Source organism: Echeneis naucrates, chromosome 4 (genome assembly GCF_900963305.1).
Source record: "Echeneis naucrates chromosome 4, fEcheNa1.1, whole genome shotgun sequence".
In the NCBI taxonomy this organism is placed as follows: domain Eukaryota; kingdom Metazoa; phylum Chordata; class Actinopteri; order Carangiformes; family Echeneidae; genus Echeneis; species Echeneis naucrates.
This window is the reverse complement of record NC_042514.1, coordinates 16,810,763-16,828,407: the sequence shown is the minus strand read 5'-3', so window position 1 is coordinate 16,828,407 and position 17,645 is coordinate 16,810,763. Positions and strand designations below refer to the sequence as shown.

The following is a 17,645-nucleotide window of genomic DNA, read 5'->3' as shown; positions in this document are numbered from 1 at the left end:
TTGGTGAGAAAAATTGAACATTCATTATTTGTGGTCCCAGTTTTGCTCCTGAGGGTCATGTAGATCATCTGTTCCTTTAAGTAAAGGTCTGCTAACCACTGTAAATTTGTAAATCAAATATTTTTGGATTGTTTCTGGATAACATTGTGAGCTTGAGCTGCAGTACATATATATGCAGTATATGTGTGTGTGTGTGTGTGTGTGTGTGTGTGTTACATACCAAATAAGTGATCAATATTGCTTAGTTGAGAAAATACTGCGAAGAAAACAAAACCCTTTAAGACGGATCAAATGACAGATATGAATTGATAATTAGGTTGCAGCCCTAATGTATCCCTGATATTATACACCCAAACAGTTTTGAATTTCAACTTGTAACTAGCTGATTTTTTTTTTTTTTTCTTTCTGTTGCCTCACAGAACAAGGCAGCGAATGAGAATTTGAGCTTGTCTCCCGCTCTCTTTTGTCATTATCATAGTTGACACATACTTCTGTTTTTGCCAAAATTATACCCTTGGGTGCAAAATGCCCACTGCAGCTGTGTTATATGATTCCTCTGGCTTCATGATGCACAGCTGTGGCTCCCCAAGCAGAATCTTTGTTGTGATACAGTGAAAGGGCATGTCATGAAGCTTCTGTTGTTTCTTTGCCTCAACAAAAAGTTGCTCTTCTTCCATTGTGACAGCAACAAGGACACCAAAGCGGATGGCCGGTCACCGGCAAGGACAAAATCAAGCTAGGATAATGTGGCTGGGATGTTCCAAGTTTGGAGTATGATCTGAAAGAAAGCAGCATGCCAGGCAAATAAGAGAAACTGCCCTTTGGTTGTGTAAAACACGCTGGCTGTTTTTGTGCTTGTACTGTGAAAACTAGCAAATTAACAATTTGTGAAAAAACCATAGTAGGTGAAAAACCTGGCAGGATTGTTGCAAGGTGTTTCACACTGTACAGTAGGCTCAGGGTGCATGGGGATAGTTGAGTCCTTCACACTTGGCCAGCGTGTTGCGGTGTGATCCTGGATCCTGGATTTCTCCTGAATTAGCTAGATGGGTGTGGTTCCTTTAACTCAATCTACAATCACATTTTTATTTCCCAAAATGTTTATGACGTCTTTTTGGGAACTTGCAATCTCTGTTTGAATTATCTGTCATCTCAATTTAAGGTGTTCTGTCGGATTTTCTTTTCATTCCGTATTTATTCGGACATAGAAAGCTCTTTAAACAGAATCAAATGATTATATTCATATGTATAACTGTACATTAAAAAGAAACAACTGACGTTAAGATTTCATTTTTAGAAATATACTACAACATTTGCAATTGAAGCAATTTGTCTCTTTGTCACTGCGTTTTCTGTTGGATTGTTTACGGTTGAAAGTGACGGCTCATACCACATCTTGCACAGTTCTTTTGAATAAAGATAGCTGTCACGCTTAGACTTCCATTCAGATTTTGTTCTTATACAAATTATAATATGATGTCTTGAAAACAACTTTGAATAATCACAGTGATTTAGTATGTTCTGTGTCTATAGAAAGAAGTGAATTGTAAGCAGCTGGTGGACATTTTCTGCCCTGAGGGGCACCATGTCAATATTTAATAATTGATTTTGCAGATCAGAACATGTAATACAGACACAATGAGGCATCACTTGATGCTGTGGTTGTTGCAGCGTTAGAGACACTTGGTTCAGTTAGTGCTTTTTTATTTATTTATTTTGACAGTTTCAGGAACTAAGTACTAAAGATTAAGTTAAGTTTTATACATGCAAACTGTTAAGATCAATTAAACTGCCCAATAATGTACACAGGCAGTGCTGGAGCATTAAATGGAGTAATCCATCAGCAAAATGACTTAAATTAATTACTATTATGACTATTATGAGGTTGTTGTTTTTTTCATGTCTAGATGAAAACCTTCAATAGTGCCATTACTCATTTCAATAAATTTTTAATAATTCGAAGGTCGGAATTATTGGCTAGATCACGCAAACATTTCAAAAATGCCCTCACAGGCTCTGGGAAATTGTGACAGTGCGATGGGGAGAGGTGGGTCTTTCTGCATCCCGTGCTGGTTACGCCACATGTTGCCGTGGGCAACCCAGCCTCCTCTTAATGGGACAAAGGCCCAGGCATCCTCTGGTCTGAACCCTTCAGTACATTATCATGTCTGAATAGAAGTCAGAGGGAGATGGATAGAAAGCCTAAGGCCTCTATTTGTCTTTAACAGAATTTAACATGGATGTAATTTGAACCCATTGAGTGTAATAATAATAATAATAATAAGCATCTCAGAGTGGCAAAAATAACCACCCATTTATGAGAGAACACGGACAAACTTTACTAACATAAAAAAGACGAATAATTGCAATGAACATGATCAGACTTTTCAGTGTTCTCAGTTTTCATTTTGGAAAACTGCGAAATAGACTTAAAAAAAAAAAACAACAGCAGCGTGTACAGAGAGACGAAAGACAGAGAAGAAGGATGGGTGTGAATTTGAGAGCAGCATATCTTTAATCTTTGGTAGTTGAAAGCATCTGCCTCCTGTGCAGCTCTGTCTGTCTCGGCTCAGCTGTCACTGGCTATCAGACATGAATCCACTGAAAGATGGCTTGTCTTAATGTTCACATGGGTTCGCTGCTTTTTGACATTTTATCATCTCAACAGGACAGCTTTTTCTCTTCAGTCATTGTATCTCTGTGATGATGTGTTTTGGGTTTCTCTTGAAGGAGAACTCTGACATTATTATATTTGATATAATATATATATATATATATATATATATATATATATATATATATATTGTCATAAGCTTGTCTGCTCGCGGCTCTTAGTCCCAACCATTTTTTTTTCCAGACATAAAACTTTATAAACTGGTCACAAATATATAATTTAATTTCTAAAAAAGGAAAAACTTTCTAAAAATAGCTGGACACTGTAGATTTTAAAGAATGTTACTCACTAGGGGACTATTTACAGCTGCAGACACAGTGCACTTGGGAATATTTCTCCAAAGGTGGAGCAGATTTCCACTCAATCTGTTCTGGTTGTTGTAAGTAACATTATTGAAATATAATTACTGATGCATTAATATGTACACCAGTGAAATGTTGCATAAAAGCTTTATACTCATATTTAATGATGCATCATCATGTATTTGTTAATATTACTATATTGAAATACACCCAGGGGCTGTGTCATGACATAGTGGGAAGTGCTGTTGCCTCACAACAAGAAGGTCCTGGGTTTGGCTTCCGGGCCTGGGGCCTGTGGCCAGACAGTTAGATGAGATAGTGGTGTTGATTACCAGACTCTTTAGACTCTACTGGGGAATGTAGATGAGCTAAGTCAATTCAATGAAATGTTTTCATTGTATTGCTTTACAACTTGTACAACACAACTGCAACTTTGCATTCTTTTAGACATTTGTCATTCTGAACCATTGCCAGGTTTCTCCTACTGGAACCAAAAAAAATCAAAGTTGTATGGCTCTACAAAACAGTCAAGTGACAGGAAATATGATTTTAATCCCCCTTTGTAATGGATAGAGCCCAGAAGTGTTTTTTGAAAATGTAATGATAGCGCAGTGAAGTTGACCATTAGGTTTGCAAATGTCCGTCCGTCCATCTATCCATCCATCCATTCATTCATTCATCTTCTTGCGGAGTACACCCTGGACAGGTCACCAGTCCATCACAGGGCCAACACACAGAAACAGACAGAGACCAACAACCACTCACACTCAGACCGACAGACAGTTTAGAGTCACCAGTCAACCCAAACATGATGTCTTTGGATGGTGGGAGGAAACCGCAATTCCCGGAGGAAACCCACACAGGCACGGGGAGAACATGGCCCCAGGCCCAGGTACCTTGTTGTGGGGCAACAGTTCTACCCACTATGCCACTGTGCCACCCCCAATGCAATAGCTGAACAACATTTGTTTGGACTTGTAGACTTAGAATATCAGCAAATGGCCCGTAATGTAGCACAACCAGTGACATTTATTACTACCGTATCACAGCAACATCAGTAAACATATTTAGTTTTATCTCAGAATGTGAATAAGGCAGGCTTTTTTTCATTGATAAATTCATGGGATGATTTTGTTTGACAGTGTTATTCTTTACATTTGTGCGAAGTCCTCAGGCTCACTGCATGCACCAGTGTGTGGAGAACGTTAATAGACCCCTCCACTGCACGTGATTGACTCTAGAGTGCTCATCCATGCATGTGTTGAGTGTACCAACTCCGTGGAGCTGCATGTGACTACAAATTGCGTGTGTGTGTGTGTGTGTGTGTGTGTGATAGTGTGATAGAGGCGAAGAGAGAAGATTGCTGACAATGACCTTTCTCATCTGAATACTGGATTTCCAGCTCTGAAAATTGTGTGTGTGGGCTTGTGTTGCTATCTTGGTGAATTCTTAAACTATCCTAGCAAGAATATTTCTGCAATTTAAGGCAGTTTTGGTTAGTCTGTACTTCTTCAAAGGACTGTTGGGAAGTTAAAACGTAGGATCGTTTCAATGCCACACTTGAGCACTTAAGTGCATATAGATAGTAGAAGTGTGCATTTTGTAAAAAAAAAAAAAAGCCATGACAGGAAACACAAGCACTGCTGTGTCCTAGAAATGTGTTAGTTACTCTAAATTATACAGTTATACTGTGGTGGTAACGACAGGATAACTTTATAATAATGAATGTAAATAAACCCCTTGAGCCTTGAGTCACTGAACTCATTCTGTATTAAACCAGACCAGGATCTTTCTGAGAACTATGAAAGATCCCAGGCCATGTGCTGTAAGCGTTCATCCAACTCTTAAGAGTGCAATAATGTCACTGCAAGGTGACTTTGTACTGTAAGAACAGATATTCTGATGGAAAACTCAATATGCAAGTTATGCAAAACCAAAAAGTATCGTCTGTGAATGTTTGACTGTGTTACACTAAGAAAAAATCCTATGCTGTCAACAGTTTCTTGCAAAATTGATGGAATAAAAAATAAAGACATCACTCCTAGGCGATAGGTTTGACTAACCCAGTTAATCCAACTTTTTCTAGCTCTAGTCAGCTTCTACATCCTTAAGGTTGTAATGGGCAATTGAACACTGTGGCAATCGCTAGAATACGCAAATATCAGAAGTCACAGACGAACCACATCTTTCAAGGTTAAGATCAGATTTAGTTTTAGTTTGGGTTAGGGGCAGGGGCGACATTATATTTTGTGAGTGAGGGTCCTTAGAAGTTTAGAAAGACACAACGTAGTATGTGAGTGTTCGCTTGACTTCACTTAATACATCATCGATTCCGTCTTTATCCCGCTGTTTCTAGCCTTCTCCCTCTCTCCTCTTGTTGACTGTCTCCCTCAGTTAGCCTATATAGGCCAGCCCTGACTGCTCATATAGGCTCTATAGGTATTCGTAGGACTGTACGGCAGCTGTATCATGGCAGCTTGTTGTAGTGCATTATGCAAGCAGCCAAGGCTCATTGGCAATCCAGCTGTGCCTGCTGGCACGTGTGCCTGCCATACATTTTTGCTTTAAATGCATTAAGTCGGTCATAAAAATAGTTAGCCCTGAAGTTTCCCAACTTAAAATGTTTTGTAAGGAACCTCAGAGGCAACAAGTGGTTTGAATGCATGAAAAGCAACATTTACTCAACAATAAAAGCGTACTACTTTGTTGCCGTTGGATTGTGTTATATTTTTAATGGGCTTAGTTGGGACTGCAGACAAGAGACCTGCAAAAATGTAATGGTGAGTGCATGAAGGGCAGCGTGGTGCCCTGGGTTAATATGAGGGAACATGTATGAAGCACAATATGCTTACCCCAAATGGCAGGCACCTGCACAGGGCATCTCACTACAAAGTATTTGTGATTGTAATTGTTACAATAGTTTGATTTATGTTTGTGGTCAGCACCGTTGCCTAATAACAAGAAGATTCTGATTTTAGTTCCTGGGCCTGGGGCCTTTCTATGTGGAGATGAAGTTTCTCCCTGTTCCTGTGTGGGTTCCTTCAAGTACTCTGACTGTTCCACATTCCAAAGAAGACACGTTTACCGTAGCTGGTGACTCTAGTATGCCCCTACCTACCTAAAAAAAAAAAAAAGTGAATTGTTGTTCTTACCTGCCTGTCAGCCCTAGCCCTGCGGTACACCTATCCAGGGTGTCCCCCACCTGCCCAATGTCAGCTCACACGGATGGATAAGCACTACTACTAATGAAATGAGAAGCAAACTGGTTACCTGCTGACGCTGAGAGAAGTTTGACCAGATGGATTTAACAAAAGCTGAAAGCTTTGTTCTGGCTTTGGAGAGTTTTTGTTGGGGTCGAGGCTGTGCTGGATCTTTGCTGATGTTACCGTACTCTATGGTCGGCTTGATCAGCTGCTTGATGAATCCCTGTGTCCTTGTCTGCTATCATAACCACACACAATCAAACTGGATTTACATATGTGCAGCTTTGGCCTCCATGTTGTATTTTATTCTTCAGTGTAGTTGCTTTACGAGTCTAAACCAGAGACAAGGAAGTTAGTTTTAAAGCATGACAACAAGAAAGACAGAATCAGAGGAAGGCAGAGGGTGGGGGAGTGACAAATAGCAAGTACAGACTGTTTGCAGTCCTCCAGCACATTTGTGGTGATGAGGTGGTTCCTTTTTGTATACAAGAACATTTGCAACTCAAGTGTGAAGATCCAGAGAGTCGTTGTAACGAATACTGTAGCGCACCGATGATATAGTGCTGTACACCAAACAAATAATCTGCACAGAGGTTTCCTTCAAGCGCTGTGAATCGTGACGTGAAGTTCAGCGGTGCCCAGGTATGTGGGAGTGAAGTGTCTCACCCTTGACTGACCGGCCTGAATTTGTCTTGTGATGCCCACGTCGCTGTGGCTATGGCATCGTGTACAAACATTTTTTCGAGGTAGCTTTGTGTCGTGACTAGTGGGTTTCACGCCGGTGTGCTCTCACTGAGCTGCCTCCTCGCTCTGACTGTTCTCCTCCTGTCTCCCACTGTGTCCAGACATGGAAGATGTCTGTGGTTACTCTGCTGAATGGTGGTCAAGTGGTTCTATGAAGAGTGCTATCATTATTACAGGGAAATGATGAAGTTGTCCAGCAACGTCATACATCATAAAGTCTTTCTTGCGGTTTTGCAATGATTGTTTTTGTCCTGAGCTTTCACTGTTGCTCTCCACCAAAGAAAAGGTTCTGCATGCAAGCAATGTGAGGTTACTTGTGTTTACCTGCAGTGTGGGGCTGTGAACCGCATAATGGATGTATACATCCTGGCATGGGCAGAGCATAAATTCTCAATTTCAAATTCTTCACTTCAAATCTTATCCGTCAAGTTAGTTCAATATCAAGGCAAGGTGGAGACAAGTGAGAAGATAGAGAACTTTACACATTTTACAGCAGTGCTATGCAAGGATTTTTGTGACATGGCAAGAAAGCACAATTGCAAACATCGGATTTGAATGTCCACATCCCAACCTTACATACAGGTGCCCGGGGCATTACATTCACTAGTCGTCCAGAAAGAGATTATAAGAAGCTGTGGAGAGAGACCTAAGTTGAGCCTACCAGAGAAAGACGGGACAATCTTCGACTGAAACGCTCTACCTGAGACTTACACATTTTGCCATTCATAGTGTGCACCCGCACTCAGATACACTGAGTTTAAATTCCACAGAAATATAACCTCAGTGGTGGCAGAAATGATTTCCACTCCCATTCCATTCTTCTCACCTGAGGGACTGGTTCAGAAGTGTTGTATAAACCTTGTCAAAACAGTGCTCTTAGCCAGGGCTTTTAATTAGTGTTTTATGTTAATTTTGGGCAACTGAGTCCCCTGGTTACCATAGCAATGGCGCATCGTACAAATTTTATGGACTGCGAAAGAGAGCGCTTTAGGGCTAAAATTTACAAAAGGGTGTTTATGCAAATTGAGGCTGTTATTCAGGGTGAGCGAAACGTTCACAACCTTACAAATGTGTTGGTAGAGTTCATGTTAAAAGAAAACGGTACCGTAACTGAGATGTCATCCGGTTCAGTTCCCACAACAGACTTCGTGCATCGATGCTGAAGTGACCTTGACTATAAACCTGAAAGCTGGAAGCTGAAAGGTATCAATGCGAAAAGCCACAGCATATTATTTATTTTGATTTAGAGAGAGGCAGGGAAGGGAGGAAGAAGAAGGGAGGAGAGGATAGCGGAGTGACAGAGGCGGCAGCAGGTGATAGATGGAGTGCATGCATGAATAGAGGTCCAGACAGTCATGCACAGCTATCAGCTGGCAGTAAAAAAGAGATTGACTCCCGGCCAGAGCAAAAGACGAGGGGAGAGAGAGAGGGATGACAGAAAGATAGAGAGGTTGTTCCAGATAGCAGCAGGTCTCACAGTGTGTACAGAGAGAGTTTTTCAGGTGAAGGTGAACCGTTCTCTTGGATCCAGGACTCTGTGTGCTCCGTATTCATCCCGATGGAGGGAAACAAAACTGGACACAACATCAACATATACCACAACACAAATTACAAGCTATGCATTTGTTTCAAAGTTGTTCAAGGCTCGTGGTTTTATTGTTTCATTTTAAATAATGACGAGGCTAAAGATGCTTTGCTCCGTAGACCAGAAGCATACGAAGGAATACCTGCTATATTTTATTTTATGTACAGTTTTTTCCTTGTGAGCTGTTGCACCAGCTCCTCTCAGGTAGTTTGAATGTGTTGACCAAAAAAAAAAAAAAAAACTCAGCTTTTAACCATGCGGATTTGGGGAGCGCCACATTGACTCACCTCTGCTAAGTGTGTTTGGAAGGAACACTGAAGCGATATGGACCAAAATGTACTGTACATTATAGGTTGTATCTCCAATCATATTTAGGCTTCAAAATGTTAAATCAAATTAACCTAAAACTTTTAATAACAAGTGTCACCCTGTTCTTTGTATGATCTATGAATAGTTCAAAGCTTCTAGGTCAACGGTTTTAAGCAGAGATACAAAATACTGTAATGATCTGTGTGTGTGTGAGTGCTGGGGTATGGTTTGCTATATTGGTGTGGTCTGAAAACTGGGCACACACTACAGTATATTTGTGGTGTCTTTACAGCTTTGTAAGGAATGGTACGTTCCATCCCCTGAATTGAAATGACTGTTAAAGTGTTAAGACTTTGTTAGAATTAGGTTGTGGGTAGGGTGATAAGAAATGCATTATGCCAATGACAGGTCCCCACAAATATAGTGGAAAAAGGGTGTGTGTGTGTGTGTCTTGTGTCTTCTTTCTGCTCTCCTCCTTCTTCTGGCTCTGAGCGTTGGACAAGCTGCTGGGACACCAGCATGCCAAGGTGACCTTAAATAAAGAGCTAAATAAGACAAATATAAACACATACATGCCCTCACGTACACAAAAAATAGACTCTCAATGACTGACGTTGACATCAAAAGTGAATTTATAATCCAGTGTGTCTTTCATATCTTTTTAAGATGAAGCCTTAATACTTCGAAAATCATATTCCCCTTCATATGAAGATTTTGAAAATTCAACTATGTTTGATTATAAAGCTATGAGTAAGCGAAGTGACATTTAAGTCAATGATTCATAAATATTCCTAAATAAGGTGGTGTTTGCATGGATGTGAGGGTATTTTTAATGTAGTTTAATTTGGCCTGACATAAAACATGGAGCCTTTGTTTGCATTGCACTTAATGCTACTTAACTGTTAGATTATGGAAACATCTGAAACAAAAAAACATTTTCATCTAAAACATTCGTCACTTGGAGCTGAAGGATGGATGACAGCTTTAAATGGGTGATCAGCATGGCTCCACTTGCTGTTCTTTCCCCACCTTAAGCATACTGTAGGTAATATAATATTATTACAGTGAAGAAGAGCAGTGACCGAAAACCTGAGAAATCAGCTTCTCCAGGTTTAGTCAGATCTGATTCTGCACAAAATCAACAGAGAGGAAGAAGCTCTCTTACAGTAAATCATACAATTTAGTGTTCATATCCTCAGTTTATATACTCAACTGAATTATTTACGATTGAATACAAAAAAAAACCAAAAAAACAAAATCAATTATTAAACCGGCATTGCAGGAAGAAATTTGAGGCGAATGCACGATCAGTCAAGGGGTTTTGAGTCTGACCTGAATCCTAGAGTACAGTGAGCCCTGATCCTGTCTGTTGTAGGTTGTAGACCTTAAACCGTCCTGAAAAAGTTATTTTGAGGACCCTGAAGAATTTGAAGACTTTTATCTGAATACTTTGTGTTAAGAAGTACTTATATCTATATGAAAAGACATGATTTTTATTTATTTATTTATTTTTTATCATTTTTATTTTCATACTAATACTAAGTCTGTGGAGCCTCCCTCTTTCTCAGACAGATGAAAAGTTTATCTTTCCATTGAATCACCTCCTGGAAAAATGGATACGAGGACACTCCTCCACACATACTTAAGAGAAAACAAAGATTTAAGATGGCTTCCTTTTTTGTCTCTTGGTAGGGGGTGGGAGGGAGGAAGCAAGAGAAAAAGTTAAACACAGACAGACGGAGGAAGAGTGTAGCGCGAAAGAGAGAGAGAGAAGCCTGAAAGGGAAAAGGCAGAAGACAGAAAAAGGAGATGTGCTGGGGCGTCTCAGTCAGAACTGGGCCAATGAGCACAACCCTGGAAGAGCAGAGAGGAGAAAAAATAAAAGCGTGTCCTGGAAACAGGGAGAGAAAAGTGAGACATGACAGAAGGAGAGGAGAGGAGATATAATAATTCTCAGCGAGCTTCAGAGATACTGAAGAACAGTTGGATGAGCAACGCACTTCAGCAAAAAAACCCAAATATGTTTGGCTCTAAATGTTTGTGAACAGTGTTGACCGTGGATAATGACACACTCCACATTCATATAATTATAGTTATATTTGCAATAGTTTTATAGTCTAACCTCTCATTTATTATGCTCAAAAGGAATCTCCAGTGTCATGTAACCATTGTCACTATTCAACCCTGAGTCCAAGAAATTATTTTTATATACAACTAATCCGATGCAGCACAGTGGCGGAGTAGAAAATTCTGGGTTTGAACCCGGTATTGTCGTACTTGTGTGTGTAAAGTTTGTGTGTTCTCCAGGTGTCTGTGTGGGTTTCCCTTTGGGTACTGCAGGTTAGGACTGACTGGTGAGTGTAGATGGTAGTTTCTCTCCCCACATCAGTTCTGTGATAGCCTGGTGATCTGTCCAAAGTGTACCCCCTCTATGGGTGGATGGACAACTCATGCGATAATTTGTGATTATTTGAAATAACGTTTTATTATGGAACATTGCTTAAAGTACCCCCGCAACCCGACCGCGGATAAGCAGATGAAGATGGATGAATGGACATGCTTAAAGGGGGCAGCACGGCAGCATAGTGGTTAGCACTGTTGCTCCACAACAAGAAGGTGGCGGTTTTGGTTCCCGGGCCTTTCCGTGCAGAGTTTGAATGTCCTCCTCATGCTTGCGTTGGTTTAGATGTTGGCCATCCAAAGACATCACGTTAGGGTGAACTGGTGGCTCTAAACTGTGTGTAGGTACGAGTGTGAGTGGTTGTTGGTCTCTGTCTGTCTCTGTGTGTTGGCCTTGTGATGGACAGGTGATCTTCCCAGGGTGCACCGCACCCTCTCACAATGTAAGCTGAGACTGGCTCCAGCACCCCCCGCAACCCGGAAACGGAAAAACGGTAGAAGAATGAACGAATGAACGAATATTGCTTCAAGGCAGTATTAGAAATGTGCAGTAAAAGTGGAGGAAGCCAGGATGAGAATGTGTTGTGCTAATGTGCATATTTGGCAAATCATTAATATGTTGAAAATGAACACAACAGTAAGATGTTCAAAGACATTGTTTGTGCTTTATACTTAAATATCCAAACTTGCTGTACAGTATTGCTGTACTGATCATGTTTCCGAAGTGACTTGCTCCATTTTAGAGAACTATCGTGGTCTGGTTTAATACAGGAAGAGCACAGTAAAGTCAGTTTATTTACAGGTAATAAAGACACACCTCCCCCTGGTATTAACCTGGACTCTTTGGGTCTAGGGGGTTGGGATGTGAGCCCCACTCTCAGTGTGACAGTTGTTTTTTGGTTTTTTTTTTTGCTTGAGAAATGGACCCCCATCCCTCGTAATGAATCTGAAAAATAGCGTTTTTAATTCATTCAGTCACTCCAGAAAGGTTTCCTTTAAAAAATTGCTTTTGGATTGTCTCCAAAATGTAGCAGTTTTCCAAAGGCATATTTTCTAGAGGACAGGGTGTGACTGTAGCATGAACGCAATCAAAACAAACCAAACTAGCTAAATTGAGCTAAATTAATGTGGAAGACAACTGTGAACATTAAAAATTAAAAATATGACTCAGGGTGACAGTTTTAATCATGTAAAACCATTTGCACCAACTTTAAGGCCCACTTTTGGCTATGCTGCAGTTCCCTGTGCTGTCAGAACTAACCCTTAACGGAGACGTAACCCTGCTTGTGCAACGAGGCTTAAATTCACTCGTTCCAAACCTTTTCAGTATTTGACAATTTTAAACTAAATTGCCACTGATATTTATGAGCAGTTTAATATATTCCTAGACTTCTGAATGATTACAATTTTCCAGTAATTTCCAAAAATGTAATGACGTAGCTTGAAGGGTCTAGTTTAGGACCCGAGCCTCGGTATGTATATGTGTATATATATATTATATATATTCTTCTTGGTGGGAATACTAATGTAGGGCCAGTTTTATGAAAGCCAAGGCAGGCTTTCCTCATTGGTCATTGCTCTATAAAATAATTTAGTCCAAGTGTTTTCACAACTTAGTGCTTTTGTCGCCAGATTTGCCAACTTGTCGAACTGCTTTAGTGCACATAACAGCATCCAGTGACGTTTTGAACATACCTTAGTTACTTTTTGTACATGAGTCTCCAGTACAGAACGCAAGCTCGGCTTGCCACATGCAGTCACACCCCTTTCACCTGTGCTAACTGCGTGAACCTGTTTCTCTATGCGCTAATCTCGTCGAATTGCCTTTACCTTATGTGCATGGTGATTATGTGAGACGACTTTGCAGACACATAATCAGGCGTTGAGCAGCAGTTTCTCCCAGTCCTTATGTTTATGAACCCAAATATCTATTGTTGTGGGGCAACGGTGCTAGCCACTAGGCCGCTGTAAAACAACCAATAATTGGCACCTTCTTCTGAGTAAAGAAATTAATTAGTCAATTATGAAAAATATATGTAAACATATGTACTGTACAGCGGAAACACTTATATGCTCCTCTCAGATAGTGTGACTCTCTGCTGTTTCTGGCTGTCTCTCCTTCAGCACTTCTCCGTCTGCGTCCTTGTTTATCTGTCTTTATTGCGTACTATTTATACATCGCACTGTTTATCTGTCTAACTTTTCAGTCTGTCATTTGTTGGTATTTGTCACGAGTGCAGTCAGATCCTAAACTTTTCCAGTGCAGTGAGTGTTGGTACATCTGTCAGTCGGGAACATTTTTTCAGGCCTTCCTTTGGCTGGAGTTTTGCTTAAGATAGCAGTAGCTTGACCCATTTGGTGCATTTTGTGTGCGCATTCATTCGTGCATCTGAACATAATTATTCCTACTTTTTCGTTGCAGGTGAGTTGTCAGCTGTCCTGTGTTATTTAGTGTCAGTCGATTGTTATTTTTAGTGTTAGTGATGTAAGGGTCATTGAGTTTTACAGACATGCCACCTGGAGCCACAGTGGCAGCAGACTGGACTGGCTGAGAGTGTGAAAGTGCCCAGACCATGATTCAGCTGTATTAGTTTATTATTCTTCGAGTCTTTTTCCCTCACCAGGAGAAAGAAATCATCATTCAGTTCAAATTCTTTAAAGGAGTCCAGTTGTTTTTAACTGACAGACCTTAGCACAAATATACGTGTGTGTGAGTAATAACCTCAGGAGAAAATATGGAATTAGCATGGCGGGGCAACACAGCTGTGAAACCTTGTAGAGAAGCTCTCAGGGATGGACATTGTTGGTTTTAGGGCTATTTCAGTGTCATAATTGAAAAATTATTTTCACTAATTAAACAGCATCATCAACAACATGAACCTTGGTTGACAAGATCATAATGATAGTGGTTGTTGAATGCTGTAGAAATTTTGAAGACCCCTGAGGGATGAAATTTTGATTTGAGATATTGAGCTATAGAAACAAAGCTGGATTGACCAGGAATTGACTTGAAATCTATTTTGTTGATGTTATTTTGTTTGAGATTTTTCCTCACTGGCAGAATCATTGGCCATTGTTGACCTGGGAACCATAACATAGACAATACTTTTTGTCAAGTTTTTGCCCAGTGCTCAAGTGCTCCAGGCAAACCAAGTTTTTGGCTTTATAGCTATTATGTCTCGCTCATTTCTATGGCAGTGGCATTGCTTGCAAACTAGGCAATAGTTTGTTTGTTGGTTTGTTTGAATTTTAGAAAGAGTGCTTTCAACAACATGCACCCGCCCATTAAACAACAGAGTTAATTTTGTTTATATCTGTCGTCTTGGAGGTAAGATAAGTTGAAAGATGTTACCGTGTGCCATCATTGTATCAAGTTTTTTCTCTCCAGCTTCCAGACACTTACATTTTTCCATGCCTTCCAGCACATCGCTGATGAGTCACGAATCACCTTCACCTGACTGGAAACTAACATTGAATAACAATGCTTGATTCCATATATCTGCTCATTGAATTCAGTTAATCAAAGTGATATAAATTCTTAGCATCTTCTGGTTAGGGTTTAAAAGTCTAGTAATTAATATGTGTTGGTAGCACAGAGCGCTCGCCATTGTATTTTAGCTCTGCTATAGACAGTTCACATGGTATTTAATTGTAACATTAGGGAAAAAAACATAAAATGTTGTGCTGGATGAGGGAAATAATAAAAATGGTTTATGTTTTGTCAACCAACTAACTGATAAATCAGCATATTGTTGCAGCAGTCCAAAGACATGTAGATGAAGTAAACTGACTGGAGATGCGAACGGTCACAGGTGTATCCTGCCGCTCTGCAATATGAGCTGTGAGATTCTTGGGGGCCCCCATTAATCTGAACGTGGGTGCAGGCGTAGCTACATGTTAGTCAAACTGGCTCCCAAATCCATAGATAAAAGGCATATTGAGTTCAATCCTTATTATTTTATTGGCTGTCTTCATGTCTTTATTCCTTGTTAATCTGACATATTTCTGGAGGATATCCCAGATTGCATTGGCTACAAGGCTACAAACACCCCCAATGTCAAATGTAATAATCCATTATCTAAATTCATCATCCCCTGGAGATACCCTTGTACTTGAAACAAATTTTTTCTGGGGATTCTGATCGCTGGAGCCGGGTTTTTCCAACAGGACGTTTGTAAATGATGTAGTTCCTGGCTCAGAGCAAAAGACAATAAATCTAACTGTGTATTTGTACTTGCGCAGGTAACTGCTGTTAATTGCGATTTAATGAATGTAAAAAAGACAGAGCAAGCTGTTTCTGGCTGCTAGTTAGCTAACGGCCTCCCACATATACAGTCTCTCTTTGTAACATACACACACTGACACACTGCCCAGGAATTTGCTTGACAATGCGGAGCGCTGGGATGTAAAAGAGGATCTTCCATTTTCTCCCGCTATCACTGTCGCAGGTCATTATAAATTAAATGAGTCTGCGTGTGCGTGTCTGTTGTTGTCCTTGATTTATGTGCGTGAGAACGTAACTGAATACATGTGTCTGTGTTCCTCTTGCACTTGGGGGCGATAGTGTGTGACTGTCTTATTTGAGTGAGTGCAGAAGCCTGGGCTGAGCTCTGCACAGTTCATCTTTAGCAGCTTTAAAAGCTATCAGAAAGAGAAAAAAAAACCACAGACATGGAGAAGCTGCACTAAAGCCCCTGCTCAGGTGCTATAAAGAGGTCTGACATATTAGAGACTGTGGAAAGCGTTGCCAAATGTAGAGCGATCGCCCTGAGTGCGGCATGTTCTGTTTTATGACAGAGAATGAGAGAGAGAGAGAGAGAGAGAGCGGGAGTAAAAATACACCTAGCTCTTGGGAGACGGTCTCTATGGTAGCGGTTACTATGGTGACAGCAAGGCTGCACATGAAGTGATGGCTGTCATGGGACCCTGGGGAATTCACCCTGCAGAGTTGCTGGAAGAGACGCATACACTCACTCACACAACCACACTGTAATAATGCCTGCATTTGTGTTTATGTTACATTGACTTAAATTTATTTCATGCACTAAACTCCGATTGTTACTGCTAAATGTCTAACCATTCATTCCAAAATGAACTGATTTGCACGAGTAATGCAAGTATATTACACACACAATCCTGAAAGAAAAGCACAGGAAAGAGAAAGCATTTTGTTTTTGTAACCCCATGAGTTTTATGTTTCTACGTTCAGATAAAATTCAAATTCAAACTACTAGTACATTTAGCGGCAACCTTTCTTGTAGCTGTTCTACTTCTGCTGAAGCTAGCATGCCAACCATCTAACCCCCACCACCCTCACCAGTCTCTCCACCTTCTAGTAGCGACTCACTGCGGCCTCCGGTCTGCCTGGAAACTGTAGCACTAATCAGGGCGAATTATATCATGTACATCTTTTCTTATCAAGCAACAATCACCGCCATCCGCTCGCTGCAAGGAACCATATTTTCAACAAAGTTTACAAAGTTCTTCTAAATAGAACAAACAACGTCTTTTAAAACCAGATTTGCTATTTAGAGTAAAAAACATGTATCTGCCTTCTATCGGGTCAATCTAGCCTGCAGTAAAATCCCTAAAACATCTGCCTGTGTCATAGAAATCTTTCAACCTGTTAACCAAAAAAAAAAAAAAAAATCCTTTCAGTAAGCATACCGGGTGCAATTATCTGATATCTGATAAATATCTGATATGTGTCACAATAACAGGGAGCATTTAACACGAGCGCTTTTACTGTTGCTTTACATTTAGTACTTTTCACTGATCTTACTTCTGTATAACTATTCAATTATGATATTAAATGTAGAAATTTGTAGTGTAAAAGTTGTACTTACATAAAAAAATTAATACCTCATCTATTACAGCTTCCTTGTGTGCCAATGTGTCCATATATGTGTCTGTGTGTATACATGTGTAGCAAGTGTAGGTGGATGTGTGTTACAGTAGCAGTTCTGTAAAATTAGTCACAATTCACATATTTGTTTTTTGTTTTTTGTTTTTTTGTTGTTTTTTTTTTTTTCACATCGGAACCATTCGAAGTAAATTGTTAAATTGTTTAATTGCAGATGTTGGGGGTCTGCACATGTAGTGTTGCTTCTGCAGTCAGTCTGCTCTGTCATGCTGTTTCCATAGCAGCAGCAAGAGTCAACACAGCCAACCACGCTCACTTCCTGGTTTCATTCTATTGGTGCCCACTTTCATCGAACACCTCCCTACTTTTTTCTCTTTTTGGCTCCTGACTTTTCTGGGCAGAGGTGGATATAATGTCCCCCTTACATTCATTCAAAAAATCACAATCGAAATGGGGAAATAAAAGCAATTTTTTTTTTTTTTTTAAGTCAAACCCTTTCTCTCTCCAAAATCACAATATTAATGACAGACAATGAGCAGTGTAGAAGCTTTTTAATGTCTTAACA

The 17,645-nt window shown here is 40.2% G+C and overlaps 1 protein-coding gene across 1 annotated transcript in view; it reads left to right on the top strand.

Annotated features, from left to right (window-relative positions):
- The first annotated feature begins 2,001 nt into the window (after positions 1-2,001).
- Positions 2,002-17,645, top strand: part of lrrc7 (leucine rich repeat containing 7) — a 53,876-nt gene continuing 38,232 nt past the window's right edge. The window contains exon 1 of the mRNA XM_029500187.1: positions 2,002-2,047. Within this exon, the coding sequence (XP_029356047.1) occupies positions 2,002-2,047 (46 nt within the window). The remainder of the gene's footprint in view (positions 2,048-17,645) is intronic.